At 42.0% G+C, this 20,074-nt stretch overlaps 1 protein-coding gene across 4 annotated transcripts in view; it reads left to right on the forward strand.

Moving 5' to 3' along the window:
- Positions 1-20,074, forward strand: part of CCDC93 (CCC complex scaffolding subunit CCDC93) — an 82,353-nt gene that overhangs the window by 37,791 nt on the left and 24,488 nt on the right. For all 4 annotated transcript variants that reach the window (XM_074363527.1, XM_074363528.1, XM_074363529.1 and 1 more), the window contains one exon: positions 15,903-16,019. In XM_074363527.1, the coding sequence (XP_074219628.1) occupies positions 15,903-16,019 (117 nt within the window). The remainder of the gene's footprint in view (positions 1-15,902; positions 16,020-20,074) is intronic.

Raw genomic sequence — 20,074 nt, forward strand, 5'->3', positions numbered from 1 at the left:
GGTTGTAGTGAGGGCGACCACGTACCAATGGGAACCATACGGCATCTCAGTAAGGAGACGTCAGAAAAGACTTACTGTGGGTTTCAGACTTGTGTTAGGCCATTTGGGGGAAGGTACAAGAAAGTGGGGCCTTGCTCTGTATTGGATGCTTTAAAGAAGGGCAGTTCAATAAATGGGTATCTAAATAAATCTCTCTAAGACAGGAGGACTGAATCAAAGTTAAAACTATGAGCTCATATTAGCCAGTATAAGGGATTGTTTGCTCATTTGGGGGATTTGATCAGTGTTCAGGTTTTCGTCCATGTAGAAACATGGTTACAGAGTAGTGGTCATGGTTTTGCTTTGCTCTTTGTGGCCTGTCTGATGTTAAGGTTCTTTGGAATTGTTTGTATTTAACACCAAAGCCTGCTATGCATGCAGTCCGGCTCTCAGCAACATCAGGGCTTTGCTGAGAGTACCGTATTAGCTCTCAGATGTCAGGGGTGCTTTTCTCTTTGTCTGTTTGTGTATCTAGTTATGTATTGCTATGTAGCAATATTACCACAAATGCAGTGGCCTAAAACAACATACATTTATATCTCACAGTCTCTGTGAGTCAGCAGTTGGGCACAGTGTAGCAGGGCCCTTTGTTTCAGGCTCTCACAAAGTTGCAGTGAAGGTGCTGATCTGGGCTGCAGTCTCATCTGAGGCTCAACTGTGGAAGGATCCATTTCTCAGCTCACATGGCTGTTGACAGCATTCAGTTTGTTGGCACCTGCTGGCTGAGGTCAGCAGTTCTGGCTGGCTCTCAGCTGGAGGCTGCCCTCAGTTCCTTGCCAGGTGGCCGCCCTAAGATTGCCACTTGTTTCATCAAAGCCAGCAAAGGAAACACTCCTCCCGAGACAAACATCTCCTCACAAGACAAACGTTACAGTTTCACATAACGTAATTACGTATATGCAGACACATACATCCCACCGCCTTTGCAGAGAATGTGGGGCCCTGATAGGGCTGCCCACCATTGTGTGCTTTTCTCTTTAAGCTTACTGCATCAGTTGGGCTGAAACCAGACACTGGCAGTTCACCTGAAATTCATGCTCTTCCCTTCAGGAGCTCAGTAATGAAACCCTTGAGAGTAGAGATGGGATCGAGGAATGCTCAGGAGGGGAAGTCAAATTAGGATGAGATTTTTGCTTAGTAAAGAAAGGAGACATGATCATTTTTGGTGGATTAAAGTGTGAAAATGATTCTGTGTGACTGAGGAATGAATCAGACAGCTTGCCTGATGTAGGTGGTTGGAAAGTCAACAGGCACTGAGAAATACAAATTAAGTTAAAAAAAAAACATATGCAGGCTTCCTTTTCATTGTAAAATTCACAAGTTCTTATGACAGTGTACCATGGTATACAGTCCATGTGTTTCACAGCAAATCACTGAGATACGTAACTCAATCGAATGTGGTTCCTATAAAGCAGCAGGGAAGAAGAATGTGAAGAAGCTTCCAGCTGTATGATTCATGAGTGTCGGCAGGCTCCCGCCAAGGAGCACCATCTCCCTGTGTTTCCAGAGGGCCACACCCTTCCCAGAATGTGCTTGGTGAGGCACCAGCGTGCTCTGTGATGTTGGTGTCTAACGTGCTCACTGCATTTTGGCATTCTATTGATGTGATCTGCAGAAAACTAAAAGCTTGACTGTTGCCCAGATGCTTCCACTCTGCTATCCCAGAGGGAAAGGAAGGAAGCTGAGCCAAGCAAGGCTGGACAAGGAAGGTGCAAGTTCCCTGGAAGGGAAGGAAGGGACTCTCCTCAGTGCCACGTAGTAACCAACCATACTGCATTGTGACTCTTCTGTAACTAAATCATTTTTTGGTCAGCATCTCCCTGAAACAGGATCTGAAAACATTTTATAGATCTAGAGGCACAGATCTGTCTTGGGGAATCAGAAGACTCTACCCTGAATGCCTTCTCTGTGTCAGGTACTTTTTTTTTTAGTATTTTTTTAAATTAAATTATATTCAATGTCTTATAGTAACCTTTAATGAAAAAGAATATGAAAATGAATATATGTATATAGATGCATGACTGGGACATCATGTTGTACACCAGAAATTGACACATTGTAACTTATTATACTTCAATTAAAAATAAATAAATATAGTTGATTCACAATACTATATTACTTTCAGGTGTCCAGCATAATGATTCAGTATCTTTATAGAGTATACTCCATTTAAAGTTATTACAAAATAATGCCTGTATTTCCCTGTGCTGTGCAATATATCCTCTTAATCCCATACCTCTATCTTGCCCTTCCCCTCTTTATTCTCCGCACTGGCATCCACTAGTTTGTTTTCTGTATCTATGAGTTTGTTTCTGTTTTGATATATATATTTGTTTGTTTTACTTCTTAGATTCTACATATACATGGTAACATACAATATTTGCCTTTCTCTGTCTTATTTCAATGAGCATAATACTCTCTGGGTCCATCCAAATTATTGCAAATAGTAGAATTTCATTCCTTTTTATGGCCGAGTAATATTCCATTGTGTCTCTCTATATGTGATATATCGTGTATATATGTAGTGATATCGAGCATTTTTTCATGTGCCTATTGATCATTTGTATTTTTTCCTTGGAGAATTGCTTGTTTAGGTCTTCTGCCCATTTTTGGATTGGGTTGTTTGTTTTTTTCTTATTAATTCATATGAGCTGCTTATATATTCTAGAATCAAGCCTTTGTCAGTTTCATCATTTGCAAGAATTTTCTCCCATTCCATAGGCTGTTGTTTTGTTTTGCTTATGGTTTCCTTTGCTATGCAGAAGCTTGTAAGGTCCCATTTGTTTATTCTTGATTTTATTTCTATTGCTTGGGTAGACTGTTCTAGGAGACATTTTTGAGATGTATGTCAGATAATATTTTGCCTGTATTTTCTTCTAGGAGGTTTATTGTATCTTGTCTTATGTTTAAGTCTTTGATGCATTTTGAGTTTATTTTTGTGTATGGTGTAAGGGAGTGTTCTAGCTTCACTGATTTACATGCTGCTGTCCAGTTTTCCTAACACCATTTGCTGAAGAGACTGTCTTTATTCCATTGTATATTCTTGCCTCCTTTGTTGAAGATTAGTTGACCAAAAATTTGTGGGTTCATTTCTGGGCTCTCTATTCTGTTCCATTGGTCCATATGTCTGGTTTTGTACCAGTACCATGCTGTTTTGATTACTATAGCTCTATAGTATTGTCTGAAGCCTGGGAGAGTTATTCCTCCAGCCTCTTTCTTTTTCTTCAGTAATGCTTTGGCAATTCTAGGTCTTTCGTGGTTCCATATAAATTGTATTTTGATGGACACTCAGTTTACTTCTGTGTCTTGACAATTGTAAATAATTTTGCTGTGAACATTAGGGTACATGTATCTTTTTGAATTACTGTTTTCATTTTGGGGGGATATATACCCATGAGAGGAATTACTGTATTATAGGGTAGCTCTGTTTTTAATCTTTTGAGGAACCTACATATTGTTTTCCACAGTGGCTGCACAAATTTACATTCTCACCAGTAGTATATAAGGGTTCCCTTTTCTCCACATCCTCACCAAAATTTGTTATTTGTAGACTTTCTGATGATAGCTTTTCTAACAGATATAACAACTCATTGTGGTTTTGATTTGCATTTCTCTAATAATTGGCAATGTTGAACATCTTTTCATGTGCCTATTAGCCACCTGTATGTCTTCTTTGGAAAAATGTCTATTCAGGTCTTCTGACAATTTTTTAATTGGGTTCTTTGTTTTTTTGATACTGAGTTGTATGAGCTGTTTTTGTATTTTGGATATTAACCCCTTACTGGTCATATCATTTACAAATATTTTCTCCCATTCCATAGATTGTCCTTGCATTTTGTAAGTGGTTTCCTTCACTGTGCAAAAGCTTTTAGGTCCCATTTGTTTATTTTTTATTTTATTTCTCTTGCCTTTGGAAACAGATCCAAGAAAATATTGCTGTGATTTATGTCAAAGAGTGTTCTGCCAAGGGGCAGGAAGGTGGGAAGGGATAAACAGGGGGTTCGAGATTTGCAGATATTCACAGGTGTATATAAAATAGACAAACAAGTTTATACTGTATAGCACAGGGAAATATATTCAATACCTTGTAGTAGCTCACAGTGAAAAAGAATGTGAAAATGAATATATGTATATTCATGTATGACTGAAGAATTGTGATGTACACCAGAAATTGACACAACATAGTAAACTGACCATAACTCAATAAAAAAAAAAAAGAGTGTTCTGCCTATATTCTCTTCTAGGATTTTGTAGTGGTAGGTCTTACATTTAGATCTTTAATCTATTTTGAGGGGTTTCTTTGTATATAGTGTGAGGAAATGTTCTAATTTGATTCTTTTACATGTAACTGTCCAGTTTTCCCAGTACCACTTGTTGAAGAGACTTTTTTCCATCATATATTCTTGCCTCCTTTGTCGTAAATAAATTGACCATAGGTGCATGGATTTATTTCTGGGCTTTCTATTCTGTTGCGCTGATCTGTGTATCTCTTTTTGTGCCAGTACCATGCTATTTTGGTTTCTGTAGCTTTGTAGCATACCCTGAAGTTAGAGAGCATATTACTTCCAGCTTTGTTCTTTTTTCTCAGTATTGTTTGGCAATTTGGGGTCTTTTATGGTTCCATATAGATCTTAGGGTTATTGGTTTTAGTTCTGTGAGAAATGTCATGGGTATTTTGATAGGGATTACATTAAATCTGTAAATTGCTTTGGGTAGTATGGCCATTTGAATAATATTAATTCTTTCAGTCCAAGAGCAGGTGATAATCTTTTGATTTCTTTGAATCACCTTCAGTTTCCTTTATCAATGTGTTACAGTTTTCAGCATATAGGTCTTACACCTCTTTGGTTAAGTTTATTTCTAGGTATTTTTAATGAGATTTTAAACAGAATTTTTTTCTTTCTGGCAATTCATTATTAGTGTGTAGAAACACAACAGATTTCTGTATATTAATCTTGTTATCCTGCAGCCTTGCTGAATTCATTTATTAGTTCTAATAGTTTTTTGGTGGAGACTTTAGGATTTTCTATATATAGTACCATGTCATCTGCAAATAGCAACAGTTTTACATCTTCCTTTCCAGTTGGATACCTTTCTTTCTCTCTCTTTCTTTCTTCCCTTCTTTCTGTCTGATTGCTATTGTTAGGACTTGCAATGCTATGTTAAATAGAAGTGGCAAGAGTAAGCATTCTTGTCTTAGTCCTGGTTTTAGAGGAAGAGTTTTCAGCTTTTGCCTGTTGACTATGATGTTAGCTGTGGGTTTGTCATGAATGGCCTTTATTATGTTGATATATGTTCCCTCTACATCAACTTTGAGAGTTTTAATCATGAATGGATGTTGAATTTTGTCAGATGCTTTTTCTACATCTATGATCATGTGATTTTTATCTTTCCTTTTGTTAATGTGGTGTATCACATTGATTTATTTGTGAATATTGAACCATCCTTGAATTCCTAGAATAAATCCCACTTGATCATGGTATATGACTCTTTGTATGTATTGTTGTTTTCAGGTTCCTTATGTTTCATTGAGGGGTTTTTGCGTATACATTCATCAAAGATATTAACCTGTAATTTTCTCTCTCTCTCTCTTTTTTTTTTTTTTTTTTTTTGGTAGTGTCTTTGTCTGGTTTTGGTATCAGGAAATTGATAGACTCACAGAATGAATTTGGGAGTGTTCTATCCTCTTCAGTTTTTTGGAATAGTTTGAAAAAGATAGGTATAAGTTCTTTGTTTGTGTGGTAAAATTCCCCAGTGAAGCTATCCAGTCCTGGACTTTTGTTTGCAGGGAGTTGGTTTTTTCGGTTTTGTTTTTGTTTTTATTTTTGTTTCGTTTTGTTTTGTTTTTACCGATTCTGTTTAACTTCTAGAGATCTGTCCGTTCAAATTACCTGTTTCTTCTTGATTCAGTTTTGACAGGTTGTATAATTCTATGGCACATAACTGTCCATAGTATTCTCTTAAGATTTTTGTTCCTCTGTAGCATCATTTGTCATTTCTTCTCTTTCATTTCTTATTTTGTTTATTTGAGTTTTCTTTCTTTTCTTCTTTGGTGAGCCTGGCTAAAGGTTTATCAATTTTGTTAATCTTTTCAAAAAATAGCTCTTGATTTCATTGATCTGTTCTATTGTTTTTTTAGTCTCTATTTTATTTATTTTCTCTGATTTTTATTATTTTCTTTCCTCTAGTGACTTTAGGCTCTGTTTGCTCTTTTTTTATTCTTTTAGATATTAGGTTAGGTTATTTATTTGAGATTTTTCTTGTTTCTTGTAGAAAGCCTGTATCACTATAAACTTCCCTCTTAGAACTGCTTTTGTTGCATCTCATAGATTTTGTAAAGTTGTGTTCCCATTTTCATTTGTCTTAAAGTATTTTTTTATTTCCTCTTTGATTTCTTCATTGACCCATTGCTTTTTTAGTAGCATGTTATTTAGTCTCCATGTTTCTGCTTTTCCCATTTTTCTTTCTGTAGTTGATTTCTAGTTTTGTACTGTTGAAGTCTGAAAATTCTGTTCTCTTAAATTTGTTGAGACTTATTTTGTGGCCTAGCGGAACGTTGCATGTGCACTTGAAAAGAATGTGTATTCTGCTGTTTTTGAATGGAGTGTTCTATAGATATCTTTTAAGTCCGCCTGGTCAATTGTATCATTTAAGACCACTATTGCCTTATTGATTTTCTGCCTGGGTGATCTGTCCATTGATGTAAGTTGGGTATTGAAAGTCCCTACTATTATTGTTTTATTGTCAGTTTCTTCACTTATGTCTCTACTCCTATATTGGATGCCTATATGTTAACAAGTGTATATATTTAGGTGCTTCTGTATTGGGTGCATATATATTAACAGGTATATATATATTTAGGTGCTTCAGTATTGAGTATATATATGTTAACAAGTGTAATATCCTCTTCTGGTATTGATTCCTTTATCATTATATATGGCCCTTTGGTTTTTGTTATAGACTGTGTTTTAAAGTCTTTTTGTCTGAAATGAATAGTGTTACACCTGCTTTCTTGTCATTTCCAATTGCATGAAGTATTTTTTTCCATCCCCTCACTGTATGTGTCTTTAGCTCTGAAGTGAGTCTCTTATAAACAATATATAGATGGGTCTTATTTTTCATCCAGTCATTGACCCTGTGTCTTTTGATGAGAGCATTTAGTCCATTGACATTAAAATAATTAGTGATGAGTATGTACTTATTACCACTTTATTGCTTGTTTTCCTGTTGTTTTTGTAGTTCTTCTATGTCTGTTTTTTCTTTTTGTTTCTTCCTTTGTGGTTTATTTTCTTTAGTTGTATGCTTCTGTTTCCTTCTAGTTTTTTGTGTATCTGTGTAGTTTTATGATACGTGGTTACCATGGGACCCAATATGTTGATTTATGACTGTATCTACTTGTTTTAAACTGGTAGTCATTTCAGTTCAAACACATTCTAAAATTTTTATTGCCCTCCTGCACACTTTGTGCTTTTGACGTTGTATTTTACATCTTCATGTCTATCCCTTCATGGTTTATTGTAGTCATAGTTGCTTTTACAATTTTTTATATTTTATTCTTAACAGTAGCTTATTTAAGTGGTTGATCCTCAGCCCTCATATCTATTTGCCTTTCCTAGTGGTGATGGCCTCCTTGGCCGTCCTTAGTGTCTGCCTTCCATGGCCTCTCTAGACTCTCCCACTATCTAACTGCCCACCTTGGGCTGAGTGGAGAAAAGAGACCACGTCATGTTGGGAACTAACCACAGAAACAAGTAAAAATGAAAACGACACAGCCCACCCACTCTTACAGAGTCACACCTAAACTGCTGAAATCTGTGGGATTCTTTTCTGTTTGGGGTACGTGAGTGGCTTTTCATATCACTGGAAAATACCACATTAAAATGTTCTCATCCAGCTCTCTAGAGTATAACCTCCTAGCCAGAAGACTGTCAACATCTTGATCTTATTCTCAGATGAGTCATCAGGGGACTTATTTGTGGGAGTAATTCTTTTTCTCAATAGGTTTTGGAAATTTTCCTGAACAGCAATTAAGAAATTCTGGCTCCCACTGCTTCTGACCTTTTGATTCCAAGAACCATTCTCTGGCAGTTCATCAGAAGCCCTTATTCTGTCTTGAAATTATATCTCTCACAAGCATCTGGGAATCTCCTTAGGTGATTAGGACCTGGCTGTAGGCACAGAGAGGTAGTGGCCATCTGGTGAGAGATGCACATATGAAAACACAATGGGAAGAAACTCTCCTCTAGAGAATGCAGATAACCACGTTTGTGTCTTTTGTCTCCATTAGAGTCGGTTTTGTCTGCCTTCTACCATGATCATCTTTACTCTACTTTATGCTGCAACCGGCAGAAAAAATTGCTCCTTAAGTTCTGTTGCTCACTGGACAGCAGCTTCATAGGAGCCTTTTGGCTGAGTGGTAGAAATTCTGCTAAAATGATGGTATAAGCAAAAGCGAGTCTTTTATAGTTCTGATAACTGTGGGGTGGGGTTGGGGGGGGGTCTGTGAATGCAGGGGTCCTAGGGGCTCGGACCACCTTGTTGGATCTCTGTGCCCTTACTTCACTCTCTCCCTCTCTTACACCTTGGAGGCCTCACCACAGACTGTTTCAATCCCCGGCACCCTCCCCACATCCATGTGTAAGAGCCTAACGAAGGATCCTCCTCCTTTAGGCGCAGCTCAGGTCACATATTCCTCCCTTGGCCAGTCATTCTGGCCAGGAGGCTGGCTTGTTGATTGGCACAAGAGAGTGGGAGCGATTCCCCAGAGGAAGGCATTGCGGTTACAAACCCAAGGGTTCTGGGCGCATGTGACAGCCGTATCACCATAAGCCTTTGGTCACAGAAGGCCCTCGGGAATCTGTCAGACTGCAGTGGATGGAACTGACTTAAGAGGGTCAGTTGCTGCTGTATCACCTGCCTTCTTCATGTTGTTATTTCTATACCCTGGTTTTGAGATTCCAGTTAGCGTTATGAGGTCTTCTCCAAGTAAAGACAACTGGTATAATTTTTTTGAGATATTTTTAAGTCTTTAGCTTGATTTCTTTTCTGCCAGGCAGCTGACAGAATTGACTCCCTATGTGGCATGATTTCTTTTCTCAGCAACACCTTTTGAGCGCGTGCTGTGTCCCAGGCTGTGTCAGGCTTGGGGCGGGGATAGAGTTACTAGTAAGACATGGCTGCTGCCCTGCGGAGCTCCTGGTTAGGTGTCCATCAACCTGTAAAAAGATAAAATTACAGAATAATGTCATCTGTGTTCTCAAGGGGATGCCAGTTGCTACTTGGTTGGTGTTGCCATTTGAAATGTCAGTATCTGCCCAGAGCAAAGCATTTGGTGTATTTGATATTAAACTTCTTTTCCTGTGAATAGTTAGGCAGAATGGGTGACTTTAAAACTGTACTCGTTGAGGGGAAATGGAAAAGAATAGTTTAGGAGGGCTGGGGACTGAGTGAATTACCGCCCCTCAGGACCACTTAGCATCCAGGAGACCCTGACTCAAATTGTCAGAGAATCTCTCCTAAGATGGGACCAGGGTGGTTTCTAAAAAGCTTAAGTATGAATGTCTCTAATCTCATCATCCGGCCTCACCCCAAAACACACGTTTTCTAGCAGCATTGGTGTGTGGGGCTGAGGAAGAAGTGTGACTCAAGGGAGGCGTCACCCTCCTGGGACCCTCCTGCTGTGGCCCAGATAGAAAAACCCAGGTTGAGATCGGTGTGTGAGGGCGAGGTGGGTTTTTGTACCCCTTCTTTCTAGGCTCTGTTTCTTCACCTACGGTCACAGGCATTAGATAAGTCATGTCCTAAATCTGTAAACTTCTGGAGGGCCAAGATCTCATCTCTCTTCTCTGTACCCCTGTTGCCTGGCACATGGCAGCACTGAGTAGAGGCTGGTGGGTGGCTGGAGGGCCCTGCAGAGACCCACCCTGTGGTCATTACGGGTCACTCTCCTTCCTAAGAAGGGCTTTTCTCTAATATGTGGGTGGGCTCCTTGTCTCCTTTGTAGCACTGCGAACAGGGCGCTATTTCATTCTTCTCTGCCTGCCTCCTGGAACTAGAATGCTTGCTGTCAGCGAGGGCTGGCAGCGTTGTGCATCCGCAGTACCTAACATAATGGGGTTTTCATAAACGTTTGTGGAAGGACAGAAGAAGAGGGGGGAAGGAGGAACAAGATGAGTTTTCAGAACCCTCATCCTCTGCGGCACAGAGGCTTGGGGAGAGTGTGGAGCTACAACACCTGCATTAGTGAGTGAGCCAGTGTTACCTGACTAGGCTGTGAAGGCCCAGGGTGAGGTCTCCATCTTTTTCTGTGTCCCCAGGACCTAATCCTGTGCCCCATAGATAATAGGGTCTGAGTAAAGGTTAGTTGAACGACAAAAGAAGGTGGGGAGAGAGATTTAAAACCGAATCAGAATTTAGAGATGAAGGAGCCCTGTAAATCTGGAGAGGAAAATGCTAATAATATGTTTGTGTCTTAAAGCTGTTCCAGGATTTCGTACAGTCTGAGTGACTGAGTTGTGTAATACACAGAAACTAACAGCAAAGAGAATGGCGTTAGCTAATGAGTTGTTGGTTTGGTGGGGTTGTCTCAAGCCACGCAGCCTAACCTGTACCTTCCAGGGGCTTTATCAGTTTGGATAAAGACATAGGAATTAGCTTCATCAGATTTGAGTTGTCGTTTAAAGCTAGCAAAGAAAAGGCAGCTGATACATTGGAGAATAGAATCAACCTTCAAAAATACCTTGGATTGAAATGATAAGCCCAAACAGATAAATTCATTTTGTAAAGAAGGTAAATGTAGGCTATTTTATTTCAGAAAAATCAGTTGTACCAACTCAGGATTTGGTGAGGATGACACCTGACCTGACATTAGTTCCTGGGGTAAAAGTGGGAGGTCTGGGGTTTTGTTCATGCCTCCTGAATGGTAGTTGCATTCTGGGTGGGGAGACTGTTGCTCACCTCTGGACTCAGAGCTGCATCTTAGACTCAGCAAGGTTACATGCATATGGGTCTTCGAAATCCATGGGGTTTCATGAGTGGGAGTCAAGAAGATTGAAAAGAACATTTATGTATCTGGCTTCATTCATGGAAGCAGAGTGTAGAGCAGGGAAAGTGGATGATCCCATCCTGTCTGCAGTGCTCAGATGCCATCGGGAATGCTTGGAAAGGATTATGAGCTGGGATGTGTCCAAAGGATAAAAGCCAAGGTGGTGAAAGGAGCTGATGTCTTGGCGTAGAAAGGAGAGAGGACAGGGCTGTGGTTGCTTCTGTGTAAGAAAATTTGAACTGTTACATGACAGTGATTACACACAGTCTCTGTGGCTTCAGGGAGGAATGGGCACATGTGTGTTTGAGTTTGCAGGTCCCTTTCTGCCATTAGTTTTTGCTGGCTTTTGCTCATGATGCTTTGACTTCATGTGCACTTTTGATTTTTGACTGTAAGTTCATATTGCTTGGAAATTTATCTGTGGAAATTCTTTGAGGCCTCAAATTGAAGCCATGCTCTTCCAGAGAGGATTTGCTTTTGCTCTGCCACGCACCCGGGCACCCCCCAGCTCTGGCCCCTTGTGCACGTGGTCTTGATGTGTCCATTTTTGGGGCCATCCATATAGTGTGTGAATTCAGACTGCAGAACTGCGTGAGGGCAAATCTTTTGTTACACAATCTCATTGCAGCTATTTTTCACTCTTACATCTGTGTCAAGGATTAAGCAAAGCAGTTGTTAAATTGTAAAAATCAGAGCTTGAGATCAGCTGGCTTTGGCAGAGACTCTCCAGAAAAAAGCCAACTTCCCCGGGTACACGTACCTCCTCGGCGCCCACTTTCGCTACCTCTTTGGCCTTCCAGGAGTTCTTACATTCTTGCTAGCTCATAGCCTTTTTTACATTAAAAAAATTTATATTGTCTATTTACTTGTTTTCAGTAAGAGGGTTCATCCAGGTCCAGAAACTGAAGTCCCTCTTCAGTTCAGCATGGAGAACATATGGCACCCTCATGACTTAGGGATCCTTTATTATTGACAGCTTAGTGGCCGTGCTTTGATGGGGGACGAGAGGGGGGATGACAAAGGAAAGATTCCTGTATTAGGAAGATTGATATGTAGATAACCTTTTGGGTCTCTTTCATTATAAAGGTATATAGTTTTAGCTAAAGTAATCATTTTCGTTTCTCTTAGGAATTTACTATTTTGAACAGGACTAATATTACCCAGTGACATTTATATCTGGTTCCCAGAAGAACAGAAGTTGCAGATGTCTGTCAGTTGTTAGAAAACATCGAATCTGCACTAGAAGCCTTCTTAATCCACTGAGTGGTTTTGAAAGCACGTTCTTAATCTGAAATTGTTGAACAAAATTAGATTGGCACTGTAGCCCTCGCTCTAATGTAAATACAAATGGAATATTTAGAGATGGTTGGCATTCTTTGATGGGTGTTGTACTTTCCAAGTAGAAATCAGTTAAGATATCCCCAAGGACTTAATTTTTCTTTTTCCTGTCAAGGATTTAATGTAAAGCCCCCTCTCCTATTCTCCATCTGTCCAACTTTGTCTCATCCTTTAAGATCTAACGTGGTCATCTTGTTTTCTTTCCACGGTGACTGTCAGTGAACAGAATGTGAAATAAGCCATACTGTTTCAAAGACCTGTTTCTGCCTTCCTCTGTCTAGTTCTTTTGGCTTTGAGGAGGGTGTTTGAAAGAAGTGAAGGTTTTCAGTTGCTTAATAAAAAGTATGTTTGAAATGTACAGCAGTCAGCTTTCTGTTCGGTTCAGCTCTGGAATAAATTATTTTTTTCTGTACAAAAATAACTTCCCATTAAACAAAGCAGTTTGCTTAACACCATCTCTAGACTCAGGCAGATGAAGGAACTCACAAATGTGTGTGTACTGTGGGCTGTTCATGTGCATGTTATTCACTTTAATTGCACTGGAGAGATGTCAGATATGGAAATGGCACTTAATATCCTGATATCAATGTACATTAATATTTTGCAGATGCAGATTTAGGGGACTGCACAGAGCAGTGAGAATTGCTCCCTAGCAATAAGAGAAAGGATTTTGAAAGCCCATGTTTGCTTGGAACATTAACTGTGGTAACAGAAATGTAATAGTAAGTTTGTCTAGAGACTTCAGTATCCTTTCTGTGCACTACAGGTATTTTCTCTCCAGTTGGTTGAAGCTGCTGTCTAGTAAGAGTGTGGAATCAGAAAGAACTTCCCCCGCTCAGTGTTACGGGTGGGCCCACCCCGTTGGTTGGAGCTCAGTGTTACTGAGGCTGTCCCAATCACTGGGTAGATTCCCAAGTGAGCCTGGCTCCTTAGAATAAAGTAATGATTCTCAAAAGTTTTAGTTTTAGGACCCTATAAGAACTCTTAAAAATTCCTGAGGTCCTAAAAGCTTACATATTAATTCACTTACAAATAACAATCATATACATATTACACATTAACATCAGAGCAATCATATCATCACATGCCTTATAACCGCTGGAAAATTTTACTGTACAGTCACAGAGGATTGAGAGGAAAAAAATCATATCTTAATATCATTTTGAAAAGGATTTTGACCTCAAAGCCCCCCTAAAGGGTCTTAAGGGACCATGTGGCTAAAAATAAATCAAGAGGGAAAGGGCAGGAGGCAGGGATAGCCAGCTAGCCTGGAGATCCTCTTTGCAGATACCAAGATAGCTACTGGTTTTCATGCAAGAAGGGTTCTTGGAAGTGAAATCAAAGGTCATAGTTTTAAACAAAGCCATGCCTGTTGCCAGGTACACTGATAAGAGGGTGTGGAATCTGGGTGGGAAATGCAGTTTTCATTCTCTTGGAACTTTGGCCCTGAAAGCAGTTTATCAGCAGGAAAGCATGCTCAGAGTTGGAGATGTTTTCCAAATCATGCCAAAGGTGCAGGACAGCACTGAGTGAGTATGCGCCGACCCTCTTACCCCCGCAGACTGGAGGAAGTCTGACTGGGAGGTGAGGCAGGCGTGGATCTCCTGGTGCCTGCTGGCCCACAGCTCAGCCTGGTCCAAAGCCAGAGAGACAGCCAGAGGAGGTCGGGCACTCTAGATAATCCTGCCATCAAACACAGAGACACACCATGTGGCGTGGTTCCAGTGACTGGGGAATTACTTCCATTTCAGACATCAATAAGTCATGAGGTAGAAGGTTTGTGTAATTCTGCTAGTAAAGTGAAACGCTCTGAGGGGATGCTGGTGACATTTTGGAAATCAGTATCAAGGGATCTAAGCTGCATATTAAAACCCAAATCTGAAATTAACTATAAGAAAAAAGCTGCTAAATATGTAACAGACAAAAGTGGCCAAATTGATAACATAGTACAGGGTGATGCAGAGTGGAGGAGATATAATTAGTTAATTATAATTATGTTTCTGACGAGTGATTTGAAAATCAAGAGGGATGGTGCTCTGTCTCCTTTGTGGCCTACCAGCCCATGAGATAGAAAATGATGCTTGTCTGGCATTTTATGCAGCCGTATCCTGCTGGTGGTCTCCCATCTTCATCTTTAAGCAGCAAAAAACTCATCAGCCATTAAAAACACCTCTGGATTATTCAGGGTAATCCTTAACCAATCTAAACAATGACTATACCATCCCATTTCTCCTCCTTCTCACTTTTCTGTCTCTTTTCCCCACAGGTAAATCTTCCCAAACTTTCAAGCACATGATCACTGTCAAAGCATACAGGGAAAATCAAATATTCAACTAGTTTTCTTGCACTTGGGCTTAAAGTTAATGAACAGCTTGGAATTGGGATATTTCCAGTGAAAAAAAGGAAGTGCGGTTATAATGGGTATTCATTGACTGTGTAATAAAGCTATCTATCCTGTGATCATCCAAGAAGTGTTTTAAGGGCACCTGTTGGAATAGGGCTGGCCTCCTTGTTTCTTTTCCCTGGGGCTTCCCTCCCTGGTGTCTTGAGGCCAGTGTTTGTATTCAGTAACTACACCAAGCTGCCTCCTTCTTTACATGGTTTCTTGATAACGTTGCTGCATTCACCTCATTACCCCATCTAGAAGTCTCTCCCTTACCTACTTCCCGTCCCGACAGGCTCCGCATCCTGCCCAGTCCTCCTCCTCCATCCCCTTGTCACTTACACAACTTCAGGAACTTCCTGCTGGCCTCTCTCAGCATCTCTCATCCCTCTCAAATCTACCATCTGCCAACACCAGAAGGATAGAAATAAGAAATGATTAAAAGAGAATGGGCCCATGGATGGGGAGAAACAAGTTGAGAGACTTTTTCTTTTCATTGTAAGTGCTTCTGAATGATTAAATTTTGTAACTATATATGTACAATACTTTTAAAGTGAATCAATTCACATTCTTTTCCTTTTTTTTAGTCTTTTTCCGGAGAGGGGTGTGGTAATTAGGTTTATTTGTTTATCTCTTTTTAGAGGAGGTACTGGGGATTGAACCCAGGACCCTGTGCATGCTAAGCATGCACTCTACCACTTGAGCTATACCCTCCCCCTCACAATCATTCTTGATAACTCCAGAATGACCTTAGGAAGATTCTGGGATGACCATGTCATTCCTCCCTGTGAGACCCTTTAATGAGACCCTATTGCTTATGTGCTGTCAACCTAACTAACGGCAGTTACATATCCCCGGGCTTCTGCACGTGCTGTTCACTCTGCTGGGAATGTAGATTCTCTTGAAAGGGCTTTTGGTCTTTGTGTCAGAAGAATCTTTTTCTCTGGACTGGGTTTTGCACAGGACCCCGTGCTCCGCTGGCTTGGTGTGACCGTCTGCCCAGGAGTGTTCTGCCCAGACTGAGCTGGGATGGGCTGTCTCAGTGAACCGAGGCAGACTAATTAAATCCTTTTTGGGTGTGCCCTCTGTTTCCCACAGCAGTCTGAGCTATCAGCTGAAGAAAGTCCAGAAAAGTTAGGAACCTCCCAGCTACATCGTCGGAAAGTCCTTTCCTTGAACAAGCAGATTCTGCAGAAGACCAAACGTCTGGAAGAGGTTGGTGTTTTCTTTTCGTAATTTCGTTCAAGTAACATGAAACCATTCTTCCAAAAGGGAGAATCCAAGGATGGAGTTAAGGTCTTTGTGGCAGAAGGGCCAAGGGAGGTTCCAGAACAGGGGTCGGCACACTCAGGCCCTTGGGGGTCCAGTGCCGCCTGTCTTTGGAAATAGTTACACTGGAATGCATGCACTCCATTCGTTTACGTATTTTCTGCAGCTGCTTTCAAGCTCTAGTGGCAGAATTGAGACCATATGGCCAACAGAACCTAAAATATGTACTGTCTGGCCCTTACAGGGAGGGGACGTTTGCCAGCCTCTGTTCTAGAGGATCACAGGGCAAGAGGAGCGTCTGTTAATTTGCAGAGATTAGCCAAGCACTGCTGCGTGCTGGGCACTGAGCTAGGCTGTGCTGGTGGATGAACGAGTTACGATCTCTCCTCTCAGGGGTCTGAAGGTAGCAGTGGGGAGACACACACTGACAAAGACGTCCTGCAGCATCATTTCGTTAGAGCTGTGAAGGAGAGCCAAGAGCGTGGGACCAGAGGACAGCAACTGAGTAGGTGCTGGCCAAGCAGGATGTCTGTGTGGGCAGGGTGGCGACTTAGGACAGAACATGAACTCAGACCTGCGAGAGGAAGGGTCTTGGCCAATTTCTGTTTTGTGCCTGGAGAGTCACGAATAAGGCAGGTGGTCGCAGAGTCCAGTCAGAGAGGTCATGATACAGACGGTGGAAGCCGTTCGAGGGTTTAAGTAGGGGAGGGGCCTGATCAGATTTGCATGTTTCAGAGACCATTCTGTTCACCGTGGGAACAGAAACTGACTGGACTCGGATGAGAAGGGATTCGTGAAACACATTAGGAGTCTGGCCCAGTAGTCCAGACGTGAGCTGTGAGTGGCTTTGACTAGTGGCAGTAGGGGAGTGGAGGAAACCAGGTCATTTTTAAAAGAGCTTTGGGAGCTGGCTTTCTGGCATCCTGAGCCATGGGTGGGACTGTTGTGGAGACTTTCATGTATTTGCCTTGGGAAGTAGACATTAGAGGAAGTTGTGGAGTTTGACTCAGGATCAGTCATAAGAAGACAAAAAATCGTTATATGCCTCAGTTGCATTGGCAATAAGATTTAATTAATTAGACAAATACACAAACAGCAGAAGATTTTGGGAATGAATGTGGCTCTCTAAAGAACAGTTCACCAGTAGTTCATACGACAATTGATTTTCCAAAAATGGGTGCCAGTTGGCATTTTGAACTTGTACGTTTTTCATCCTTTCAAGTCCCACATATTCAAAAGATATTATTATATCAAATGGTCCTTACTTAGTCATTCCTCTGTTTGAATTTGTTCTATTAGAATTTACTCTGCCATAGCTGAACAAACAACAGGTTGGCTTTACCAAAATGCTCTGGATCATAAGCAAACAGGGATGTAAATTTTGACTGTGATTTGGTTTCCGTTTGATGATTTGTTTGGACATTTTAATGCTTAGCTCAGAGAGTGTCACCTCTACTGCTGACCCTTGCCAGTGGTGGGAACCTGAAAGTGATTGGTTCACAAAGAACTCATCACAGAATCAACGTGACCCCGAATCAAGGATGAGGCTTCTTTGTCTTAATGTCTTCATCCCCTGAGGGAGGATGGTTTTGAGGGAACTGCAGACCCCACGAGCCAGAGTAGCTCGGCACGAGTGGATGTTGCTTCATCTCCCATCCAGACTTGGGAAGAAGGAATGGTAAGCCTCTCAGATGCAATTCAGGCACAGTCTTAGTCCAGCTGAAAGGGTGGTCCTCTCTGATCAGTCTGTTTTGCAGTAGTTTTTACCAAGAGCCCGTTAGTTTCCAGCCACACTGGCTGATGTATTGCAGGCTGTCATTAAAGGACGGCAGTCTTTGCTGTGGCTCGGGTTACTGCAGATGACCATCACGCCCAGCAGCCCCTGGCCAGGGGCTGGGCCAACTGGGTGATGAAAATGAGGTAGAAAGGGAGATTAACCCAGGGCCACATATCACATAGGAGTTGGGGGTCTCAAGTGATGCTCAACATGTGTCTGGAGAGATTGCTTCAAGGATGAAGTGAGGATACAGGCAGGGATTCACTTTTTTATGAAGACAAGCTTTATGCAAATATAAGGAACAAAAGATTAGCATGTATGTTTCTCAAATAAGCCTAGATCTGAATGTTTGGTAAAGATTAAAAGCCAACATCAACATGTTCATAAACAGTTTTTCTCAAAAGATGATTTGAGCTATAAGAATACGCACCATCCTTGCCGGTGACTTACTCAGTCCACTTCATCCGGAACGTCCCACAGGAAGATCTGCAGCCACTGAACTTTGTTACTGTCCCTAAATTTGCCCTCCTGTAGAAGGTGGTTCGCCTCCAGGCTAGCCGGTGTACAGAATTCCTTCATCACCTAATAGGCTCAGAAGTCACGGGGTGCAGGGACCAACAGCAAGCCTTTTGTGTAAGAATCCGGGCCTCTGGGGCATCTGTCCCGGCCCTTCCACTCTCACCCCCTGAACTGCCTCAGGATGTACGTGTGGCCTGGAGGGTGGGAACCATGGAGAGAGGCTTAGCCCAACAGAAAGAAGGGAGGAGGAGGGAAAGGGGGAGGAGGAGTAAAGAACATCTCATGATCCAACAGGGGAATATGTGGTGAAGGCATAGACTGCAGTTCAGCTAGTACACAGCTGGGAAGGAGCCTGAGATTGAGGAAGAGGAATCCAGAAAGGCAGTGTTAACCAGCTGATGAACTGGGGGGTAAGTCTAGGGGTTAGTGATGAAGAAGGACACGGAGATAGGAGAATCATGGCTGAGACTCTGGCAAGACGAAAACTTAGCCAAGTAACCAGAACATTCCCTGTTAAAGAAGAGGTGGTCAGGTGAGAAGATGAAGAAGGCTCTTATTAATTAAGGAGAAGAGGTGAGTCTTCCCTTCGTTAGCAAGTTCCAGCTTCCCTGCCAAGAGCCAGCCCCCATGAGTCTCTGTGGGCAAAGCCTTCCTCGACCTCCCTGGTAAGCAGGGTGCCGCTTTCCTTGGCCTCCCCAGAGCCTGGCTCTGAGCCAGCTCATCTTACACATCCATCCCCAGATTCCTGGTCCGGCTCCTTGAGGGCAAGGACTGGGCCATGGTCTTCCTCTTCCATCACACACCTCACTGAGCAGAGCCTTGGGTAAATGTTGGGTGGGTGGTGGGTGCAGGGGTGCAGGTGAGCAGGACAGTGGGTGAAGCAGGTGGGAAGATGCCAGGACCTCTTCCTGGAGCTTCAAGGGTACATCCCTAGGATGTCAAGAGGAGAAACTTTCCCCACCTACCAGTGACACAGATGGGTTAATGAAAGTCCTTGCCAGACAAGGCTCCCTGTGAAAAGCAAGGAGTGAGAGCACCCCTGCTCCCCTCCAGTGTCTCCTCTACCTCCACTTGAGGTGGCTTCCCGAGAGGCCTCCTTGGAGATTCATCAGTCACAAAAACCGGTGGCTAGAAGCACCGTGTAGGAGTAAAGTTCTCTGAAGGTGACATAACTCTCAACAGGTTGCTTACCGGTTCAAGGATGGGGCGAGTTACTTTGAAATAATCTCTGAGAGGCAAGTTTTCTCACTGTTACTTTGTAAGCAGGTAACAACCAAAGAGTCTGATGAGCCTGACGGTGGTCTTTTTCCACTTCCTTTTTGCAAAAGTAGAAATGGACAAACCCTTTGAGCTTTGAATGGAATGTTTTCAGAAAGCGGCAGGATCACAGACAGCACAAGGATACACGTTTTTAGTGAGGAAAAGGGACGTGGCTTTGAGGTGTAAGTCTATGGCCGTGGGACTTCGGACAGTGAAGGAGATGCGCTTTCTTGTACTGAGTACTGTCGTCCTGCCTCCTTTTTCATGTCTACCTGGCCCCGCTTGCCATCCAGCGCAGCCTGTGCTGGATTCTGGGTGCCCCGGTGGTGCAGTTTGTGTGCTGTGAACGGGCAAGTTGGTTCACTGAGTTGACTGTAGCATACAGAGAAGTCAGACCTGAATTTGAATCCAGGCTTTATCAGTTATCAGCTATGGAACCTCGGTA

The sequence above is a fragment of the Camelus bactrianus genome, chromosome 5, assembly GCF_048773025.1.
Source record: "Camelus bactrianus isolate YW-2024 breed Bactrian camel chromosome 5, ASM4877302v1, whole genome shotgun sequence".
NCBI classification, from domain to species: domain Eukaryota; kingdom Metazoa; phylum Chordata; class Mammalia; order Artiodactyla; family Camelidae; genus Camelus; species Camelus bactrianus.